The sequence below is a fragment of the Panthera uncia genome (genome assembly GCF_023721935.1).
Source record: "Panthera uncia isolate 11264 chromosome C1 unlocalized genomic scaffold, Puncia_PCG_1.0 HiC_scaffold_3, whole genome shotgun sequence".
Classification (NCBI taxonomy): Eukaryota; Metazoa; Chordata; class Mammalia; order Carnivora; family Felidae; genus Panthera; species Panthera uncia.
The window spans coordinates 22,507,726-22,531,214 of record NW_026057584.1 but is presented as its reverse complement, the minus strand read 5'-3'; the positions used below and the strand labels follow the sequence as shown (position 1 = coordinate 22,531,214).

General features: G+C 36.1%; 1 protein-coding gene across 1 annotated transcript in view; it reads left to right on the top strand.

The window, feature by feature from the left end:
- VWC2L (von Willebrand factor C domain containing 2 like) overlaps nt 1-23,489 on the top strand; it is a 156,549-nt gene that overhangs the window by 17,704 nt on the left and 115,356 nt on the right. Inside the window, exon 2 of the mRNA XM_049614972.1 lies at nt 4,293-4,422. Coding sequence (XP_049470929.1) covers nt 4,293-4,422 — 130 coding nt within the window. The remainder of the gene's footprint in view (nt 1-4,292; nt 4,423-23,489) is intronic.

Below are 23,489 nucleotides of genomic sequence, written 5' to 3'. Positions count from 1 at the left end.
GTGTACTCAGAATCCAAAATAAATGTGCATTTTCTACAAACATTTTGAAAATTCTATGCAACCAGTCTGTATTAACATGTTCTCATAATCCTACGTTGACTCTTAGTGATGACTTACCTCACTTCCAAATTTTCACAGAGAGCATATTTGACAATTTTTCTGGAGTTACTCAATTATTCTAGTAAGCTAAGTTACTAGTTTCAGGCTACTTTCTCTATTTCAAAAAATCATGGAGCATTCTACTATTCTCATGGTTCTGGCACATCCCTTTCAATTTTCTAAGAATTCTCAAAAACCACAGACAATGGCATTGGGATTTTAGCTTCAAGGTCTTCAAAAGTTAACCATTGAAAAAACTGATGTGTATTGTCATATTTCCATTCTCTAATACCAAGGAGAAAAATTTGGATTCCAATTACCTAAATCAATTTTTTAAAATCCCCTTTTATTCTATTAATCAGAAAATAAATAAATATATGTATCTAGTAGGAAACCCCGTTGAAATTTGGGGGCAGCTGGGACAGCATTTGGATTTGCCATGCAAATATATTCAGTGATAACAGGAAGTACAGATAAAATGCATGTTTCTACTTAAACAGAGTCCACATTAGATATTCAAAAACCCTAAGCAGGAGGTGTACAGATTCATAACAGACATAAAATTATCAGATTATCTAATACATGCATTAATACATTTGGCTTCTAATCTTAATTTTAATTAAAATTTATGTAAAGGTATATATAGTGAATGTTACTTTATTTTCCAAAGCTTTCACAGAAATGACATGTTCTGTGAGATTTCTTAGAAAAAAGATTTTTCTTGTATAAAATTTTAGGATGGTGTCATTTAATCATGTTACTTACCAAATCTCTAGCTGACAAAAGTCACTAGTTGTAATTTCACATGTTCTTCTAAAAAAAAGTGAGTAAGAATAATTTTATTCCAAGTACTTACTCTGTTCCTGTGTTCCTCTGTTCCTCTAAGCATAGCTTTATTGTTTAATCTTTGGTTTTACAGGGACATTTTCAGATTTAATCTATAGTTTTCACATTGAAGAGCCTGATAAAAGGAAATTCGCAACCAGCTCAGCCCTTAAAGATGTAAAGATTATGGAAAGCACCAAACCTTTCAGTTTTAGGCTGCAAGGTGGGAAGGCTTTTTAAAGTAGGAACAATGCACATTGTTCATTCCCAGGGACTTCTTGCTGCTTATGCAGTGTCTTTTCAGAAGTGCAGGAGAAAGCAGGGTCAGTGGAAGAAGTCAAGTTGGGCAAGAAATTACTGGTATCTGAACTGATGAATTTGTGAAAGCGAAGTCCTGATAAGGCTGGAGAAGAAAGAAGGGGCTTTAGAGTAAGGTCAAGGAGTTAAATTTGATTGAGCATCAGAGTGGGGTGGGGCACACATGGAGATGTGAGAAGAAATGGACTGAAAGAGATTATTTGCGGGAAAAAATTAATGAAAACAAAAGAGGAAATTGCATGTGTCTGACAAGAGATTCTAGACCCAGGAAGGGTGTGGTATTTGAATAAAGTCAGAGTCAGGGGAAGATTCAAAGAAAATGTCCCTCAGTGGCTAGGGTGATACTTTCATTTTTCCAATTTATGTTTCTCATTATTCAAAATCCCTTAAAATATCAGGTGTACTTTTTTCACCAAGCCTTATAGTCATAGCTCTTCCTCAGAATATTTCTCAGAACTCTAGGGCATATACATCCAGTCTCCACTGGCTTCACATAGATGCCCCTGGGCCTTTACTGCACCATCATCTGTTAGTACTTCTCTCAGATACCCCCCAGTGTGGTTACGAGGCTAAAGATGCCAACGCCCCCAAGGATGTGAGCCTCAGGGCAACTTAACTTCAACCTACTATTCTTTTCTTACTAATTTACATTTGCAGAAGGTTAAAAAGCTCTATGGCTCCATAATAACCTCTTTATGCAATAAATACCCTAGTGAAATTCCCTGTTTTAGCAGAAGTATGTATCTTCCATAAATCAATTATTCAGTTCCTAATGGCTATTCCTCTGGATCTGGCCTGCATAGAGAATGGTACAAACCACTGTAAAATGAACTACTCAAATGGGAGTACCCAGAATAGTGATTCTTGCTATCACTGGCAGGACATTATAGCAAGTACACCACCTGGGTTCAAATCCTGCCTCTGTCCCTTGCTGCCTAGGCCTAAGGAAGTTATTGACCCTCTCAGCCTATATCCTCATCTATGAGATAAAGATAATAGCAAATCTTCCTTCATAGGCTTATTATGAGAAATAAGTAAGTTGACATAGGTAAATGGCTTGGCATGATATCCAGTAGTTAATCATTTCCAAAAACATTGTTTGAGTCAGAATGGTGTCTTTAATAATCTGTTAGGAATCTAATAGTCCAATAAATCTTTCTCACAGGCCACAGTTAATTTGAGTAAACATTTTGCATTGGAAAATTTAGGGGATCTTTGGGATTTTTAATGGCTGAATCAGTCCACTAGAGTTGCACAGATCAGCCCGTGCTGCAGCAAGAATGAAGGGTCACAGCTATGGAAGGGCAGGGTGTGGAAGCCATATTAGTGGTTCCCTTTTTCTCTCATATTAACCATAAATGCACGTCAGAAGCCTATGTAAAAATTCTTTGCAATTAACGAAGGAAAGGGAGACAACTTCTGACCATTTTACTTGGGAATTTAAGATAACACAATGGGGCTTGTGAAATAAGGAGTTAGAGCAGCAAGAATTTTCCTTTCTCACAGGATTTCTCACATTTCGCCAACAAATAATGTACTATGGTATCAAGTCTTTTCCTTAATTTCCTGAGATTTTTCAGTAGAGGAGCTTCAGAAAAATCCCAGCCCTTAGGACGATCTAATATATTGCTTTGAGATACTACTTAACACATCTCACCACACAGTCAGGAGCTTAACTGTACCCTTCAATGAATGTATTGACAACGTTAGAAATACTTTTCCTACAGATTCTATGTCTAATTCTCTTACTCCTACTAAATCGGAAAGTAAAATAATTGAAAGCTAGACTCTCATTCTCCAAGCAGAAAGCAAAGGTAACATTAATTTGAAAATAATTAGTTGAAAGGTTTTCACCCCCACAGGTTGAAGAAAAACAAGAGCTGATATGGACAGTAGCAAATGAGACAAAGGCAGAGAGCTTTAATTAACACAATTTGCAAGTGAGGAACTTGCAAATTGCATTTTACAATGCAAAATGTTTACCTCAAAGTGACTGTGGCCTGTGAGAAAGATTTATTGGACTATTAGATTTCCAACACAGATTGTGGCACTGTGGCATAGGACTGGAGGTAGAATGTTCTCAGAACAAATGGAATGATTTGAGAAGTAGACACTTGTATAACTTCTGAGACCTCCAAGTTTTTATTCCGGAATTCCAAACTCTGTTGCATGAGAAATGAGAGATAGAACTTGTAAACATGAGAACATCACAAAATGGTCACTGCTTGAGATTATTTGTGGTATAGGAAGTTTGTGGAAAAGAAACAGAAAATATCAAACTCACTTTTGGCTGGTAAGTACTGTTGAGACAAAAATTGTTTTCTGCCTGTTTTTTTTTTCTCCTCTAAATTAATCACTTTTCAGTTCCATTTTTAGTCTTTGACTCTAACTAGTGGCTTTTTAAGTCAATTGATTTTAGTTCATTCATAAAAGCAAGCAGAAAAGATGAAAGGTATTCGCTAAATCTTTCAAGAGGCAGTACCTGAACGTTTGGATCCCAAATGCAATCTTTTCTAAAATTCATATTGGAAAAAAAAATCCCATTTAGAGCCTAGGTTAGCTTGAAAAGGAGTTCATACAAAGGGTTAGGATGTCCATTTACCATTTTCTTGCTTCTCAGTAATCCTTTTCTTTCTTAGGAAGAAAAGTGACAAATAGCAAAAACTTACTTCACCTGATCCAGTGTCATTCCTGTTTGCCAGAGGAAGGTAGGGCAATCAGTGCATCTGGAAACCAAACCAAACCAAACCAAACCAAGAGGTGACATATTAGTTGTCCCAACACTTCTTTGTAAAGTAGGAACATAAGTCATAGGAAGAGTCATCCCATAGTGCCCCAGTTGCTCATGGCAACCTGAGCTCCACACAGCAACCCACTTTGGCTTGGATATCCAGGTTGCTTTCCATTGGGGAAGAATGATCATACACATGGTAAATGGAGTTGATACAGTAAAGCCAATATAAACACTGATGTTTTATCTTCTAACAGCATATGAATGTGCAAGCATTAAGTTATAGGAGAAAAGGGGCTAATTTTAGATTTGTTCCTAGCCCTCTCCATGTGAATGGTGTCGCTGTGAGCCCAGCAATGAAGTTCACTGTGTTGTAGCAGACTGCGCAGTTCCTGAGTGTGTCAACCCAGTCTATGAACCAGAACAGTGTTGTCCTGTCTGCAAAAATGGTAAGACCATACTGCATTAGCTTTCAAAGAGGGGTTAGTGCAAAACACAAATATTCTACCACTGCCCACCATTCGATGCAAGAGCCCACTGTTTGCCTGTGGTTCTTCAATATGGGCATGGCAAATTTATACTTTTATCCCAACTTAATGTGAAAATAAACCAGCAATGGGTGCTTCACAAAGCTTTACATCTGGGGAATTAACGCTCTTATAAGCTCTGTTGTGGTCCCTATTATTGACTGTTGATTTATAGGGAGGATATTAGAAAGAACACAAAACCATCTTTTTGTTATGACTTAATTTCTTTCTTTGGAAGCTATGAAGCAGTTCACCCCATTTCATAGTGCATAACCCAGGAGAGAGAGTAGGGTAAATGCCAGATCCTTGGCTTTGGGCATAGAAAAACCTTTTACTTTAAAGTTGAATTATCAAAGAAATACAAAATTCAATTATTAATGTACTTAAGTTGAAGTAAGAAAGACTAGAAGGTTTAGGGCCTTTATTGTAGGTTTTTATTACACTGGAATCTTGCTCTCACAGGAATTGGATAGAGGGAAACTTGGTTTCTAAGATTATGGGTTCCTTTTTGGTCTTCATGGAATGGAGAGGTTGAATGCAGACTGTATGTAAATCACTCAAAATCAACGTGATGCTGAAGAGAACACAGTGCAGTGCCACAGACCCAGGGCAGCATATCAGCAAAGCCAGTATCATGCTCTTCCTACTGGTCATGTGCTGCCAAAAAATAAAGCAACGCTAGGTAGCATTCCACAAATGCCCCCTCTTGGCATTAATGACTGCTTGAAAAAAAATGGCTCTAGCTCTTAATAACTGAAGTCACTCTTATACGGAATCCCTGTGCCCTTCCTTGAGTTCACAAGTGCTCATCTTCTTCTATTACTCACCTTTTTTTTTTTTGTCCTGAATTTGCCATTATGTTAGTTCATCTGCTAATCTTTTTCTTTATAGAATTATAATTAGTAAAAGGAGGTATCCGTTTATTAAATAAAAAGCAAAAGCAGTTCTAGTTGTTTTTACAATAGTTTTCTTGTCTTGGTGTCTTCCCAAAGGACTTATAAAGAACACTTAGGACATTTTTGCAGGCACAGTTTTACCATTTTGCATCATAAGAATCCACTGAGTTGAATATGAAGCTGCTCACTTGACTTCTATTTTTACTATTATTCCTTTCATCCAACTGACCTGTGTCATAGTGACCATCTTTTCTGACTTAGAAGGTGGAAATAAATATCAACCTGAAGTCCTAACCTATAAAATATATGTAAATATATACAATTTAAGACATTATAATTTTTAAAGGATTTTGAAGAAACTGGAAAAGATACAGGGAAGAACAATAAGATGATTTAATGGTTGAAAAATAGGACCTATGAGGACAGACTGAAGGAGTTAGCATAATTTGTCCTGGAGAAGAGAAGGCTCAAGGGAGACCTAACTGTCATCAAGTATATGAATGGTTAGTCTAAAGTGGAAGAGGACCTGTTATTTTTCATTTTCTCCAAGGACAGAAGGAAGAAAAAAATCAGCTACCTAATCAATCTTTAAAAATAGGATTGACAAGTCTTTGACTGAAGACTGTTTTTTTTCTAGAAGCAACTGTCTAAACAGGTCCTTGAGGATCCTCTCTTCCCTAGGTGTCCCTGGTTGGCTTTGTTTCATATTTATGGTAAACAAAACCATGCTTATAGTTAAAAACTATCATCTGGACATATTCAGAGTACTCGCAGAATTAAAACATTCTAGACCATGTATTTAAAACACAGGGTTTACACATTCACTACCACATAATCCTAGCTACCCCACACCAAAACCTGTAATATGTCCTGAGTTAACGTTTACACCAAATGTCAAATCAGCCACTACAAATTAATCACCTTTAATTTGATGTAACCCAAGATTATTATACTTTACTCCACGTTATAGAGTAGAAATCTGTCTTCAAACGAAAACTTCTTTGTATAAAAACATATAATGAATGGACTTTAATTGTTCAATTAATTAGTTAATTCATTAGTAGCCCATTAGTATTCATGAAAAACATGTTGAGAGAACAAGATCTATTAGCTAACTTTTCCAATATTTTGTTCATGATGCACTACAAAAAGACCATTTCTGTTCCCTTTTGCCATTTCAAAGGAAACCTTTTTCTTTTCTTAATAAGGGAAATGAACCTGAATTAGACTTAGTAGGAAGATGAACTCTGATTGTAATATAACATTATGACATATTTTTTATTATTAAATAACACTAATTAGTCACTTGTGCCCAAAAAGTGAAGTATAATCATTGTCAAAGAAAAGCATATTAAAAATCACTGGAGTATCCTTATGACCACCAATGATACTATTTTACTGAGAGAACATACTGAGCCACATCTTGCTTGCTTTCTTTTTAAGCCTGGCCCAGAAAACAGAAACAGATTACCCATGTGTGGAAGAGCCAGGATGGGGTACAGGGGAAGGGGGAGAGTAGATGTTTATTATGACAGAATACAACTGGAACAATTTCTTAAATTTCCAACACATAGTAAGCCTTCCTTATTCTATACAAGATTAATTTTCCTATTATAATGTAAACTGTTTCTTAAAGTATGCCACCATTGTCTTAGATTGAAAAAAGGATAAAAATCTACCCTATGGATTCAAGGTACAGGCAATAGATCTTAATTTGTAAACAGTCCTATAACATTTTCTACATTTTCTTAAATCTTCATAAATATTGTAAATGTTTAGTTTGCATAAGTGCTGATTATCTTAGCTGCCAAATACTTTGTTTTTGCATACTAAAATCAATTTTTCTGCCTTCCTGAATTATATAACTTGCCAAGAGCAAGAGGCTTTAAAGATATAAAACAAAAGTTTAAAATGATAGAATGTACCACACCTGACCTTAAAACTCAATATTCAGCTAATATAAAAATCTTCATTCTCAGATTACTTAAGAGCAAATAGAATAAGGAAATACAATAATATATACATGTTTTTCCCAGAAAACATTGGTTTACCAATGAAAATGTAACAATTATCTTTAAATTTATTTTTAACATTATAAAGTACAAAGTAATATGCTCCCTAGCTCATACAGTGATGGCCTCTCTTTATTCTCCATAATATAATTTGTAAGAATACATTTAAAGACATATACTAAAAATTTTTTCTGATAATATAACAAGAGAGAATTTTTGATTTCCTGGTCTTAATGATTACCTCCAGCAAGATTACCAGGGGTTATCAATAATTATAGCCAAGCTATAAACTCCATTCTTACTACAGTTAGTTTACCATCAAGAAAATACCATCAATTGTCTGAAAAAATAGAAACATTCAGGAAAAATGTGAATGACTGGACACACACAAAATAAGAGGAGAAAGAGATGCTTTTTTATTTGGCAAGGCCTGGAGGGAACTGACAAAGGAATCTATTGTTTTTTAAAATGTTATTAAACATTTGCTTCTCCCTCCTCTGTATGTCTGCAAGAGCTAGCAATCCAAATGCCTTCTTGAAAAATATATTTCCTGACTGTCCATCTTTCCCCAAGATTGTGTTACTTTGACCTGTCTTTCAGCCTGAGTCCTTCCTGTGTGAATTAATGAATATTCTTTATGGTTTTGTCTTTATAGTATAAAAAAGTAAAGTAGCACAGCATTTGCTTGAAGAAAACATTCTAGTTTTGAGTGACAAATATTTCAAATCTTTGGTCACTGACCATACATTTTATTAAAAAAATATTTGTGCATTAGAGCATCCTAATTGCACTTTTTACATTTGATCAGCCAGTATGTCAGTGAGTTCCATGTTTTCACTGGGATAGTCAGTCATTATTAATGGTTCTGAAGGAAAAGTCACTTCATGAAAAATTGGAATGGACAGAAAGCATCCACAAAATCCTCCATACCCATTGAGTGAGAAGATTCCATATCCTTGCTAACTAAACTGATGTTGCCATAGGCCCTATTCAAATATTTAACTCCTTTTCCCTTATCCCCTTCTAGTTTAGTAGTGATACAAATAAGACAGGAAACAGACCCGCCAAAAGGGAAAATGGAAAGGAAGAAGCCAACAAAAGGGATGGGCAGTGCACAAATGAGAGAGAGAGGGGACCTTAGAGGTGTTTGGGAGCAAACGTTTGACACATCTAATTGTTAACATCCCTAGTATACAACAAGCTCCTTGAAATAAATGAGAAAAAAATAGTTCTATAGAGTAGGAAATGGTCAGAGTATATAAAGGAAATTCACAGAAGAAAATCAAATGTCTAATACACATATGGAAATATCCTTCACCCCCCCCCAAGGGATCCAGGGAGATAAAAATTATAAAAATGAGATACCAATATTGGATTGATAATAACTTGAGATTGATAATACCACAAATCAGTAAAGATACTAAAAAGATGTTCATAAAATGGTGAAACAACTTTAAGAAGATAGTTTCTATCAAAGTTTTCATGCAACTTGAAGTCAGCAATCCCTCTTGTACTTTTCCCCACATTCATGTACTACATTTTTACTGCATTTTAAGAGCAAAAAGAGGGGAGAAAAATGCAATAGTCCTTCAGTGGAGTAATGAAATATACTTCAACCTTTAAAAAGACTCTATTGACCTTTTTTACTGCTATGTAAAATAAGCAAGGAGTGTAGACTATATATTATTTTGTAAATAATATACTAATGTGTATTCTATAGAATACATACATTTTAAGTAATACATATTTAAAATATTTTAAATACTATACAATTTTAAGTAGATATGAAAATTTGTATGTATGTAGAAAAAGAGCTAAGTAGAAACATAACAGAACATTAGAAATTATTCAATGGTTGCTTCTGGGGAAAAGTGAGAAGGTAAGGGAGGACAGACAAGAGCTAATCTCTTTAAAACACTAAATCTTTACAGAATGACCATAATAAAAACAACATAAAAGTATACAAATAGGCAGCTCCAAAATACAAATGTTCAAAAAATATAAAAAACTATTCACTTTATTAATAGATTTAAAAAATGTTATAAACCTTTCTTTGCTGTTTTTGTATGTGGCATAAGGAAAGTTCTGGAAGAATACATATCCAATTTTTAACAGTGATTCAATGATCAGAACAGTAAGAGAAGAAGTGAGAAGGTAGAAGCAAAGAACTTTGACATTTTATTTCATAGGCCTCTAATACTGAATGGATTTTCAAAATGTTTTATTTTCTAATTTAAAAGGTTTTATCAAACCTTTAAATAAAAGATAATTCTAATGTTAATTAAGCTTTTCCAGAAGACAGACAAGGACAAAATTTTCTTTTCTTTTTTCTGGAGTATACTATTTATACAAACCAAAGAATACAAACTAAGAAAATAATAAATGGAGGACAACTTTACTTATAATTAGTAATAGGGAAGTAATAAAATACAAAATCCCCCATCTAAAACCCCTGGGTTGTGGATTTTACAAAGAGAATGGAATTCATATATTGTACATTACATAGCCAGTGGTTCTAGGGCAGCATTCTTCAATCACATGGACATTTCTACAAGATATATAACAATCATATGGAGATTGAATAGAGTCTCAAATCACATTTTAATCCCAACTGAGTTTTTGTGTCAAAGTTGTGAGGAAAAAAAAAGGGGGGAGGGAGTTTCAGACTGTGGGGATGGGATTGCACATTCATGTTAACAAAAAGAATCTGGAAGAGGGTTAAAATAATTAAGCGTCCTAATAAAGTAGAGTTTATAAAGAGAGCTCAACATTAGGAACTACATTAATAAAACGTATTCTACTTCCAAATTGAAGAGAAAGATCATGTTATTTCTATTTATACTTAAAGATATTAGACATAAATCAGCAGAAACTTAACAAAAACTGTTGATAAAATAAAATTGGATAATTTTTGCATGATAAAATGTACCTACCTCAACCCAAAAAGACAGAATCATGCTTAATAGGTAAACACTAAAGGCATTCTCAATAAAGTCAGGAAAAGGATAAGGATTCCCACTATCCTTTAAAATTTCAAATGGATAGAAGATATGAACTAGCTAACATAATTACAAAGAGAATTGGGAAGAAAAAAATTAGAAAAGAGGAGATACAATTGTTATTTGCATGTGATAGGATTATATACTTGAAAAGCCTAAGAAAAAGTATTGAAAACTACTATAAAGACAGTTTAGTAAGATAGCAGTGTAGAAAATGAATATACAGGTCTCTCTCACACACACACTAACCATATATATGTATGTGTGTGTGTATAATATATATGTATTACTAAAATTGCGACATGGGTATATGATACTGAGTTTCAATGAAATGTAACAGAGACATCACAGACACACCTAACACGTGAAAATTTGATATTCGTGGATAAAGTAGTATTACGAATCAATGGGAAAAAGAAAATTTGTAAAAGAAATGATGTTGTAGCAACTGGATAGTTGTCTGAAACAAATAATTTTAAATTTCTACCTTATCTCATAATTCAGGAAATGTTTCAATTCAACAAAGATTTAAATATAAACTTATTTTCCCAAACAGTATAAAAAGAGAACCTGGATGATTTGATTTGTAATCTTGAAGTGGTTATATTTTAAAAACAAACAAAGCTCTCCACAGTACAAAACAAAAACAAAACACCACTGTAGAAAGAGATTAAAAACAGGAGAAACATCAATCCTACATCCCAAAGGGTTAATCCAACTCACATATAAAAATCTCTCAGAAATGGGTAAGAAAAAAAAGACCACAATTCTATTTTAAAAATGGGCAAATAACTTCAAAATTTATTTCACAAATAATTGAAACAAAAAAAGTTTCTAGGACAGAGGAAAAATTGCTCAAACCAATTTTAGAAAAAAAAATTTCAAATGAAAATTTGGTAGCTTTTTTTTTTTTTTTTTACTTACACATTGGCAAAAATCCTAAAATTTCATGAGTCACGTTATTGCTGATACTGTGGTCAAAGAGGCATGCTCTTCCATCTTTGGTGGTTGTATAAATTTCACAATCTCCATGGAAGGACAGTTGACAATAATCAAAATTACACTGTATGTATCTTTTACCTCAGCAACTGTACTTCTATTTACAGATATTTGAAATGACAAATGAGCAGTGTTGCATATTTCCTATGTTGTATTTCAAGTTTTATAATAAAAAATGATTGGATAATTTGTAGAAATATGATAGATTTAAATTCTCTTATAACATGTTATTAGTTGACAGAAAAAAAAAAAGAGCTATTTCTTCCTTTAAATACTCAGTGAGGTATTTGTATTGGATTACAATTTAATTAACTGCCATTTACCTTTCACTTATTTTTTTCATCCCATATGGTACATTTTTAAGCTTCAACTTCACATTGCTCAGATTGTGAGAATAGAAATCTATTTACCACCAAGAGATTTAGGCTACTTTTTAAAGAAAAAAAACCACACAAATAAATAACTACTAATGTTTGGAGGATATATATATATATATATATATATATATATATATATATATGGTTTAAAAGTCGCAAAACCTTACTACAATTTATTCAAAAAATAAATAAGGAGATCTACCAAATTTCTAAATGTGAAAACTCAAATTTATTAGGTTGCATTTCTCTAATGATGAATTAAATGGAAATCTTATCTAATGTTTTATGTGATATAATATTTTTGGTAAGTTGACAAACTTGGAAAATTTAAGTACATGAAAAAGAATGTACTTGCTAAGGTTGGGGAATTCAATCTATCATATTATTAAATTAATGTATAAAGATATAATATTTTTACACAGTGTAATAGTGAATAAAAATAGACAGATTAAAAAATTAAAAATTAGCCCACAGTTTAGTATAGAGTTAAAGTGGCAGCTCAGTATCTACTGAAAAAAAATTATTATTCTAACAAATATAAATGTTAATCACTTTATAAGTGCAATTATATTGCTGTCTTGCACATTGTATATAAGTAAGATTCAGTTGAATCAGAGATCTAAATGAAAAAAAAAATGAAATAAGGGAATTTTTTAATATAAAATTTATTCTCAGATTGGTTTCCATACAACACCCAGTGCTCATCCCAAAAGGTGCCCTCCTCAATGCACATCACCCACCCTCCCCCCCTCCCAACCCCCATCAACCCTCAGTTTGTTCCAGTTTTGAAGAGTCTCTTATGGTTTGGCTCTCTCTCCCACTCTAACCTCTTTTTTTTTTTTCCTTCCCCTCCCCCATGGACTTCTGTTAAGTTTCTCAGGATCCACATAAGAGTGAAAACATAAGGTATCTGTCTCTCTCTGTATGACTTATTTCATTTAGCATAACACTCTCTAGTTCCATCAATGTTGCTACAAAAGGCCATATTTCATTCTTTCTCACTGTCAAGTAGTATTGCATTGTGTATGTAAACCACAATTTCTTTATTCATTCATCAGTTGATGGACATTTAGGCTCTTTACATAATTTGGCTATTGTTGAAAGTGCTGCTATAAACATTGGGGTACAAGCGACCCTATGAATCAGCACTCCTGTATCCCTTGGGTAAATTCCTAGTAGTGCTATTGCTGGATCATAGGGTAGATCTATTTTTAATTTTTTGAGGAACCTCCACACTGTTTTCCAGAGTGGCTGCACCAGTTTGCATTCCCAACAACAGTGCAAGAGGGTTCCCATTTCTCTACATCCTTGCCAGCATCTATAGTCTCATGATTTGTTCATTTTAACCACTCTAACTAGCATGAGGTGGTATCTGAGTGTCTTTGGATTTATATTTCCCTGATGAGGAGTGACATTGAGCATCTTTTCATGTGCCTGTTGGCCATCCGGATGTCTTATTTAGACACATTTATTCATGTGTTCTGCCCATTTCTTCATTGGATTATTTGTTTTTCAGGTGTGGAGTTTGGCAAGCTCTTTATAGACTATGGATACTAGCCCTTTCTCTAATATGTCATTTGCAAATATCTTTTCCCATTCCATTGGTTGCCTTTTAGTTTTGTTGATTGTTTCCTTTGCAGTTCAAAAGCTTTTTATCTTGATGAGGTCCCAACAATTCATTTTTGCTTTTAACTCCCTTGCCTTTGGAGATGTGTCAAGTAAGAAACTGCTGTGGCTGAGGTCAGAGATATTTTTCCTGCTTTCTCCTCTAGGGTTTTGATGGTTTCCTGTCTCACATTCAGGTACTTTCTCCATTTTGAGTTTATTTTTGAGAATGGTGTAAGAAAGTGGTCTAGTTTCATCCTTCTGCATGTTGCTGTCCAGTTCTCCCAGTTCTTCTGCATGTTGCTGTCCAGTTCTCCCATTTGTTAAAGAGACAGACTGTCTTTTTTCCATTGGATATTCTTTCCTGCTTTGTCAAAGATTAGTTGGCCATACTTTTGTGAGTCCAATTCTGAAATATCTATTCTATTCCATTGGTCTGTGTCTGTTTTTGTCCCAATACCATGCTGTCTTGATGATTACAGCTTTGTAGTAGAGGCTAAAGTCTGGGATTGTGATGCCTCCTGCTTTGGTTTTCTTCTTCAATATTACTTTGGCTATTCAGGGTCTTTTGTGGTTCCATACAAATTTTAGGATTGCTTGTTCTAGCTTCGAGAAGAATGCTGGTGCAATTTTGATTGGGATTGCATTGAATGTGTAGATAGCTTTGGGTAGCATTGACATTTTAACAATATTTATTCTTCCAATCCATGAGCACAGAATGTTTTTTCATTTCTTTATGTCTTCTTCAATTTCCTTCATAAGCTTTCTATACTTTTTAGCATACAGATCTTTTACATCTTTGGTTAGGTTTATTCCTAGGTATTTTATGCTTCTTGGTGCAATTGTGAATGGGATCAGTTTCTTTATTTCTCTTTCTGTTGCTTCATTATTATTGTATAGGAATGCAACTGATTTCTGTACATTAATTTTGTATCCTGCGACTTTGCTGAATTCATGTATCAGTTCTAGTAGACCTTTGGTGGAGTCTATTGGGTTTTCCATGTATAATATCATATCATCTGCAAAAAGCGAAAGCTTGACTTCATCTTTGCCAATTTTGGTGCCTTTGATTTCCTTTTGTTGTCTGATTGCTGATGCTAGAACTTCTAACACTATGTTAAACAACAGCAGTGAGAGTGGACATCCCTGTCGTGTTCCTGATCTCAGAGGGAAAGCTCTTAGTTTTTCCCCACTGAGGATGATTTTAGCTGTGGGTTTTTCATAAATGGCTTTTATGATGTTTAAGTATGTTCCTTCTATCCCGACTTTTTCGAGGGTTTTTATTAAGAAAGGATGCTGAATTTTGTCAAATGCTTTTTCTGCATCAATTGACAGGATCATATGGTTGTTATCTTTTCTTTTATTAATGTGATTTATCACATTGATTTGCGAATGTTGCACGAGCCCTGCATCCCAGGAATGAATCCCACTTGATCATGGTGAGCAATTCTTTTTATATGCTGTTGAATTCAATTTGCTAGTATCTTATTGAGAATTTTTGCATCCATATTTATCAGAGATATTGGCCTGTAGTTCTCTTTTTTTGCTGGGTCTCTGGTTTGGGAATCAAAGTAATGCTGGCTTTATAGAATGAGTCTGGAAGTTTTCCTTCCCTTTCTATTTTTTGGAACAGCTTGAGAAGGATAGGTATTATCTCTGCTTTAAATGTCTGGTAGAATTCCCCTGGGAAACCATCTGGTCCTGGACTCTTATTTGTTGGGAGATTTTTGATAACTGATTCAATTTTGTCACTGATTATGGCTCTGTTCAAGTTTTCTATTTCTTCCTGTTTGAGTTTTGGAAGTGTGTGGGTGTTGAGGAATTTGTCCATTTCTTCCAGGTTGTCCAGTTTGTTCGTATGTATTTTTTATAGTATTCCCTGATAATTGATTGTATTTCTGAGGGATTGGTTGTAATAATTCCATTTTCATTCATGATTTTTCTATTTGGGTCATTTCACTTTTCTTTTTGAGAAGCCTGGCTAGAGGTTTATCAATTTTGTTTATATTTTCAAAAAACCAACTCTTGGTTTCATTGATCTGCTCTACAGTTTTTTTAGATTCTATATTATTTTTTCTGCTCTGATCTTTACTATTTCTCTTCTACTGCTGGGTTTGGGGTGTCTTTGCCATTATGCTTCTATTTCCTTTAGGTGTGCTGTTAGATTTTGTATTTGGGATTTTTCTTGTTTCTGGAGACAGACCTAGATTGCAATGTATTTTCCTCTCAGCACTGCCTTTGCTGCATCCCAAATCATTTGGATTGTTGTATTTTCATTTTCATTTGTTTCCATATATTTTTTTTTTAACATTTATTTATTTTTGAGACAGAGAGAGACAGAGCATGAATGGGGGAGGGTCAGAGAGAGAGGGAGACACAGAATGTGAAACGGGCTCCAGGCTCTGAGCTGTCAGCACAGAGCCCAATGCGGGGCTCGAACTCACGGACTGTGAGATCATGACCTGAGCTGAAGTCGGACGCTTAACCGACTGAGCCACCCAGGCGCCCCTCCATATATTTTTTAATTTCTTCTCCAATTGCCTGGTTGACCCATTCATTCTTTAGTAGGGTGTTCTTTAACCTCCATGCTTTTGGAGGTTTTCCAGACTTTTTCCTGTGGTTGATTTCAAGCTTCATCACATTGTGGTCTGAAAGTGCATGGTATGATCTCAATTCTTGTATACTTATGAAGGGCTGTTTTGTGACCCAGTATGTGATCTATCTTGGAGAATGTTCCATGTGCACTCAAGAAGAAAGTATATTCTGTTGCTTTGGGATGCAGAGTTCTAAATACATCTGTCAAGTCCATCTGATCCAATGTATCATTCAGGGCCCTTGTTTCTTTATTGATTCTCTGTCTAGATGTTGTATCCATTGTTGTAAGTGGAGTATTAAAGTCCCCTGCAATTACCACATTCTTATCAATAAGGTTGTTTATGTTTCTGCTTGTTTTATATATTTGGGGGCTCCCGTATTTGGCACATAGACATTTATAATTGTTAGCTCTTCCTGATAGATAGACTCTGTAATTATTATATAACGCCCTTCTTCATCTCTTGTTACAACCTTTAATTTAAAGTCTAGTTTGTCTGATATAAGTATGGCTACTCCATCTTTCTTTTGACTTCCAGTAGCATGATAGATAGTTCTCTATCCCCTCACTTTCAATCTGAAGGTTTCCTCAGGTCTAAAATGAGTCTCTTGCAGACAGAAAATAGATGGGTCTTGATTTTTATCCATTCTGATACCCTATGTCTTTTGGTTGGGGCATTTAGTCCATTTACATTCAGTGTTATTATTGAAAGATGGGTTTAGGGTCATTGTGATGTCTGTAGGTTTCCTGCTTGTAGTGATGTCTCTAGTCCTTTGTGGTCCTTGCAACATTTCACTCACAGAATCCCCCTTAGGATGTGTTGCAGGGCTGGTTTAGTGGCGATGAATTCTTTCAGTTTTTGTTTGTTTGGGAAGACCTTTATCTCTCCTCCTATTCTGAATGACAGACTTGCTGGATAAAGGATTATTGGCTGAATATTTTTTTTCTGTTCATCACATTGAAGATTTCCTGCCATTCCTTTCTGGCCTACCAAGTTTCAGTAGATAGGTCTGCCACTAGTCTTATTGGTCTCCCTTTATATGTTAGAGTGTGTTTATCCCTAGCTGCTTTCAGAATTTTCTCCTTATCCTTGTATTTTGCCAGTTTCACTGTGATATGTCATGCAGAAGATCAATTCAAGTTACGTCTGAAGGGAGTTCTCTGTGTCTCTTGGATTTTAATGCCTTTTTTCTTCCCCAGATCAGGGAAGTTCTCACCTACGATTTCTTCAAGTACACCTTCAGCCCCTTTCTCTCTCTCTTCCTCTTCTGGAATTCCTACCATACGGATATTGTTCCATTTCATTGCATCACTTAGTTCTCTAATTCTCCACTCATACTCCTAGATTGTTTTAATCTCTCTTTTTCTCAGCTTCCTTTTTCCATAATTTTATCTTCTAATTCACCTATTCTCTCCTCTGCCTCTTCAATCTGAGCTGTGTTCGCCTCCATTTTATTTTGCACCTCATTTATAGCATTTTTTAGCTCCTCATGACTGTTTCTTAGTCCCTTGATCTCTGTAGCAATAGATTCTCTGCTGTCCTTTATACTTTTTTCAAGCCCAGCGATTAATTTTATGACTATTATTCTAAATTCTTGTTCTGTTGTATTGCTTAAATCATTTTTGATCAATTTGTTAGCTGTCACTACTTCCTGGAGTTTCTTTTGAGGAGCATTCTTCTGTTTTGTCATTTTGGATAGTCCCTGGAGTGTTGTGGAGCTGCAGGGCACTTCCCCTGTGCTGTCTGGAGTAACTTGTGTTGGTGGGCGGGGCCGCAGTCAGACCCAATGTCTGCCCCTAGCCCACCTCTGGGGCCACAGTCAGACCGGTGTGTACCTTATCTTCCCCTCTCCCAGGGGCAGGACTCACTGTGGAGTGTTGTGGCCCCTGTCTGGGCTACTTGCACACTGCCAGGCTTGTGGTGATGCTTCAATGGGATCTGGCATATTAGCCGGGTTAGATCTGTAAGGTGCACTGGGGCAGGAGGGGCAGGCTTAGCTCATTTTGCCGTCAGTGGTCCCCTGTGGGAGGGGCCCTGCAGCATTGGGAGGGAGGCAGGCCCATCGGAAGGATGGATCCACAGAAGCACAGTGTTGGGCATTTGCACGGTGCAAACAAGTTCAGTGACGGGAATTGGTTCCCTTTGGAATTTTGGCTGGGGGATGGGAGAGGGAAATGGTGCTTGCCAGAACCTTTGTTCCCCCCACCCCAGCTCTGTCCTTCCGGGCCTAACAACTCTCCCTCCTGGCGTCCTCTCACCTGCCCCACTCTCTGAGAGCATAGCTGTTGACTTATAACATTCCAGATGTTAAGTCCTGCTGGCTGTCAGAACTCACACCGTCCGGCCCCTCTGCTTTTGCAAGCCAGACTCGGGGGCTCGCCTTGCCAGTCGGGCTGCCCCTCCAACACCCTGCTCCCTCCTGCCAGTCCGAATAGCACGCATCACCTCTCCGCCCTTCCTACTCTCTTCCATGGGCCTCTTGTCTACACTTGGGTCCAGAGAGTCCGTTCTGCTTGTCTTCTGGCAGTTTTCTGGGTTATTTAGGCAAATGTGGGTGGAATCTAAGTGATCAGCAGGAGGAGGTGAGCCCAGCGTCCTCCTACGCCACCATCTTCCCTCTTTCCTTATCAAAAGTGATGAGGGATTTTTTAAAATAATGTACACATTAACTTATTCTCAGGATAGGGATGGTCTTCCTAAACATAAAAAAAAAAATTTAGGGGTGCCTGGGTGACTCAGTTGGTTAAGGATCTGACTCGTGATTTTGGCTCAAGTCATGATTTCATGATTTGTGAGATCAAGCCCCATGTCTGGCTCTGTGCTGACAGTGAGGAGTCTGCTTGGGATTCTCTCTCTTTCTCTCTCTCTCTCTCTCTCTTCCCCTCCCCTGCTTGCTCATGCATGCTCTCTTTCTCTTTCTCTCTCAAAAAAAATAAACCTTAAAAAATTATAAAAGCAAAGATTTACATGAAAATTAGGTAACATATAATTTTATCCATAAATTTCTTCATAAATTAAAAGAGGATAATATCTAGTTTGGGGAAGGTAAAATACAACAGGCATTCTCGTGCATTACTGGTGAGAGTATAAACTGATAGATCCTCCCTGAAGGGAAATGAAAGTGTTTAGGACTTTGATCCACCAATGTCACATCCAGAAAGTGATCAAAAATAAATGAGCATATAAACATATAAAGATGTGTATATAGAGGTATTACATAATCATTTATAATCACAAAATTTGGAAAACCTAAAACCTAAATATTCAACAATAAGGTGGTTGTTTAAAAAGCCATAGTATATCTACATAAACTGACTACTAAGAAAATATTACAAATAAAACTGTAGAAAAATATTAAGGATATTCTCCACATAAACAAAAAATACATGTTCAGAGTATATTATTAAACTATGGGTCATAAGTCAATGCATATATGATCCTATTTTTGTTAAAAAGACAAATATATCACATGTATAGAAAAAGATGGGAAGAAAGTACTTCAAAATGTCCATGCTACTTAACTCCATAGAGTAGGGTAATAGAGGATTTCTACTTTCTTCCCTTTGCTCGTCCATATTATTTTACATATCCTACAAGCATGTATCATCCCTATGATTTGCAATTACTGTTTAAAAGAGAAAGTAAATTCTTTTAAAAGATCATGTAAAATCCTATTTCTGTAATTTAATAATTAATCAATAATGTGTCACTTATTAGAAATGGCACTATAATTCCTTGTTATAAATTTGTAGTCCATAAATTAATTAACTAATAATTCTACCACTTGACTTTCAACCCGTGTAAACTATGAGTTCTTTACAAAGCATTTAAGAAACTTCGTTGCCCATTTTACGCACCCATTATGGCAATTGCTAAAATATTCACTTACTTATTAGTGCAACTGCTAAAATATTCCACTTACATTTTCATGAAGCTATTTCACAAAATCAGCCTTTTTAAGTCTGAAAGTTGGATGCAAGTATTTCACCTTAATTTGATATTTTCTCATTTCCTCTTAGGTAGACAATTAATAACAAGTGAAACATACATAAAACAGATACACTAAAGGTGAAAAATCTTCTGGCAACTGCACATCACCATTTGCTACACAGCTCCTGAAATAGTTCATGATGAAAGCATATCCTAGGAAAGGCAGTTTTAAAGTCTGCATTTCATTGACTCCATAACTGAAGGTCAGAATTATCATACTGGTATAAAGTAGATGTCAAAACATAGTAATTATAAATAGCTATTTTAATGAGCCACAAACAATAATTTCCTATTGCTTTCATAAAGATTACTCCAAAATATGAGGGGAAATATTTATATTTATGTTGTCTTAAACCAAGAGGATTCCTTCTTAATTCATCAGCAAATTAAACTTCAAAAACATTATTTTACAATGTTGACACAATGAAAATAAATGCCATGTTTATTTCCTGCTAATCACATCTCTTCTTTAATTATCACGGATCCCCAACCCTTTGGGAAATGAAGAAAGGCAGGCCAACTGGTTCAAACATGTCATGTCATGTCATGAACTTTTTCTCTGTTTCTTCCTCATCATATAGGAAATGCTTAGGGACTACTTTTTCCCTACATAAACATTTGGAATGTTGAGTCCAGTCATTCCACAAGGCACATACTTGCTCCCTTGAGAACAGGCACCTGAAGGAGTCATATGCACTTCTTCAAGTGTCATGGGTACTGTCAGCCCACCACCCCACAGGGCACCTGAGAGACCAGAGGAAGGATAAGGAACACACATGTACTGAATATCTTGTTCCTAAAATTCATATAACCTCAAAGATAATATGACTCAAAAAGAGTAGTTTGGCAGAGTCTTGAATACATCTCTCAGAATGGACTGCATTTCTATTCTTAACCCCACCTTCTCTTCTGTTCTGTTCTCTCTTCAATTATGTTTCCATAGAATATTGCTGAGTTAAGATACCTCTATGAACTGGGATTGAAAGTAAAAGGGCAATTGGGATTACTAACAGTTTCCTTGGGAGTTGCATTTGATTCTAGGAGGAATTAAGTGGGGGTAAGGTCTGGCTAGAAAGCTAAGGCATTTAGTCTTGCCAAGATTCATGAACTCATAGAAATAATCTGATCTCCCTATGGAAGACTTAAGTCATTGACCATGGGAGAGCTTCAACGAGGGTATGATATAACCCCTCATCTCAAGGGTGTGGAGCCACCAGCCCAAAATGACCCCCCCCAAGCTCTTCCTCAGACAGCCCACCCGTCCACATAGCTCTGAAGGCATCCAGAGACCAATGGGTCACTGCTGACAATAAAGGCACAAAATTAAGGTATACAATCTTGCTTCATCCAAACCTCCTCTCTGATGTAGACATATTATAAAGTTGTACCTCTTCCACTCAAGTCAGCATTGTCATGCAGAAGCTCAGGCTTTTCAGAGAGTCCCAGAGCAAGCCATGTCCCACCACCCTCACTACCTTTCCCCCTAACTAATTAGTGTAAATTCTGCATAGACAAAAATAAAACAAAGTTGTCATTTAAATGGTGTCCCTTGACCTTTGGATCTGAATGTCTTCAGAAGCACTTTGGCAGGATGAGCCTGGAGGGCCCCTGGGAAGGTAGAACTCTCTATTAGAAATTTCAGAGATCTGGAGCAAGAGTCTCCAACAGACTTACCCCTGAGGCACAGATTCCCAGAGTCCCTTTCTTACAGAGAAGACCAAATCTCTTGGGCCTTCTACATCTCATGTCATTAGTGAAGAAGAGACCCAGAACTCTGGGTGCTCATCCCCCAGACTCTGATTCCCATATGGTTCTGTAAGCTCTAAGGTAACACCCCAGACCATCGCTTTCCATTCTTGTTCCCTGCTTTTTCACTCTCTGTCGCACCACCTGCATGTTATAGTTTTTACTTATTATGACTGTGTCCCCTCCTCACACAAATATAAACTGCGTTCAGGCAAGGAATTTTGTTTTGTTCACTGTTACATCACCACCACCTACAACACATTGTAGGTACAAATACATGTTTTTTAGTGACTGAATGAATGAATAAATAAATAAATGCCCACATATTGCCTTTGGAATACCTAAAATTAAGTAAGAAATTTGATTCGCTGAGTTATTTTAAATTCTCTTTTGAAAAATATTAGTCTTCCATTTCATAGAGAAGAATTTTCCTATGGGGAGTCTAAGATGCATTATACGATGGGAAGGAAGTACTTATCAGATTTCTTTCCTAATTTAAGTTTGCTTTAGTTTACCACTAAGATTTGTGGTACATATATTGATGAGAGGCACAGTGAAGCAGTCAAGTAGAAACAGGCTGATTTCCGGGAGAAACTGAGTCCAGCTTGATATTTTACTTCTTTGTAATCTTGCCATGGACACCTAAAGCTTCTTTTTCTTAAGAACTAGCCATATGTTACAAATGGGTTGCTTTAGTGCAAAATTAATATAACACTTTAGCCAATATTATCCTTAACAATATATTTTATCTAACAATAGGGATTGGCCTTTTAACAATTAAAGAAGCCATGAGCATTGACCGAATATGTGATTTGTCAGTCTTTGTGTTAAGAACTACTGACCTTAATGTGAAGACATCAAACAAATTCAAAAAATGTGACCTGATATGGGACAGAGGGAGAAAATCTGATTGCAGGGGATAATATTTAATTCTAGAAACCAGACTGTGCAGATGGAAAATGAATCAGAAATATGACTTAAATAGAGACAAAGGAAACTTGCTAACCAGTATCTTTTCCAGTGTATAGTGATTGGGAGACTCTCCAAGGATCCCCATGGCTGAGGCAAGAAACCCTTGAAGTAAGACCTCTGTTATTTAAATGCAGCTCTGAGCTGCTTCAAATCAATCTATCAGAAATGTTAAACCTCTTTTGAAACATATTTATGGTTGGATGCCCCTCAATTGAGAAAAGGGAAACGGGAAGTTCCTGCATGCATACTTATTTTGCTTACATGAGCTTCATTTGTACAAGGTGATGGCACAGAGCACCCATAAATGCTGCTGCTTGTCAGGGTAGATAACCTGCCAGCCCTGCCTCCTCCCTACCTTTTGCCCGTCACTTTTATGTGTTCTGCAGAAAGGTCCATAAAGCAACACACCTGTCTTCTGGAAGGCTAAGCTCAGTTAGTTTCCAACATCATTAAATAACAAAATGATCGGCAGTGTTGTATCCAAATCTTGAAAGCCTGCCTCACTCCCAACTTTCTGTGTTGGGATTTAAAATAGGAGCAAGATGTAGGGCACTAGGGACTGATGTCGTGTGATTAAGGTGTGGCATTCTTGGTTTCCACTGGCTCTGACCCGACTGCTTTGATCTGATTTGATGGTTTCTTTAAGAGTGGACACAGATGATAATGAAAAGCAACACAGGAGGAAAGCTGCAGTATAGAGGAGAGCATGCAAGCCTTTCAAGCCAGAATTCCTGCAGGTTGATGGTAAAATGAAGGAAGGAAGGAAGGAAGGAAGGAAGGAAGGAAGGAAGGAAGGAAG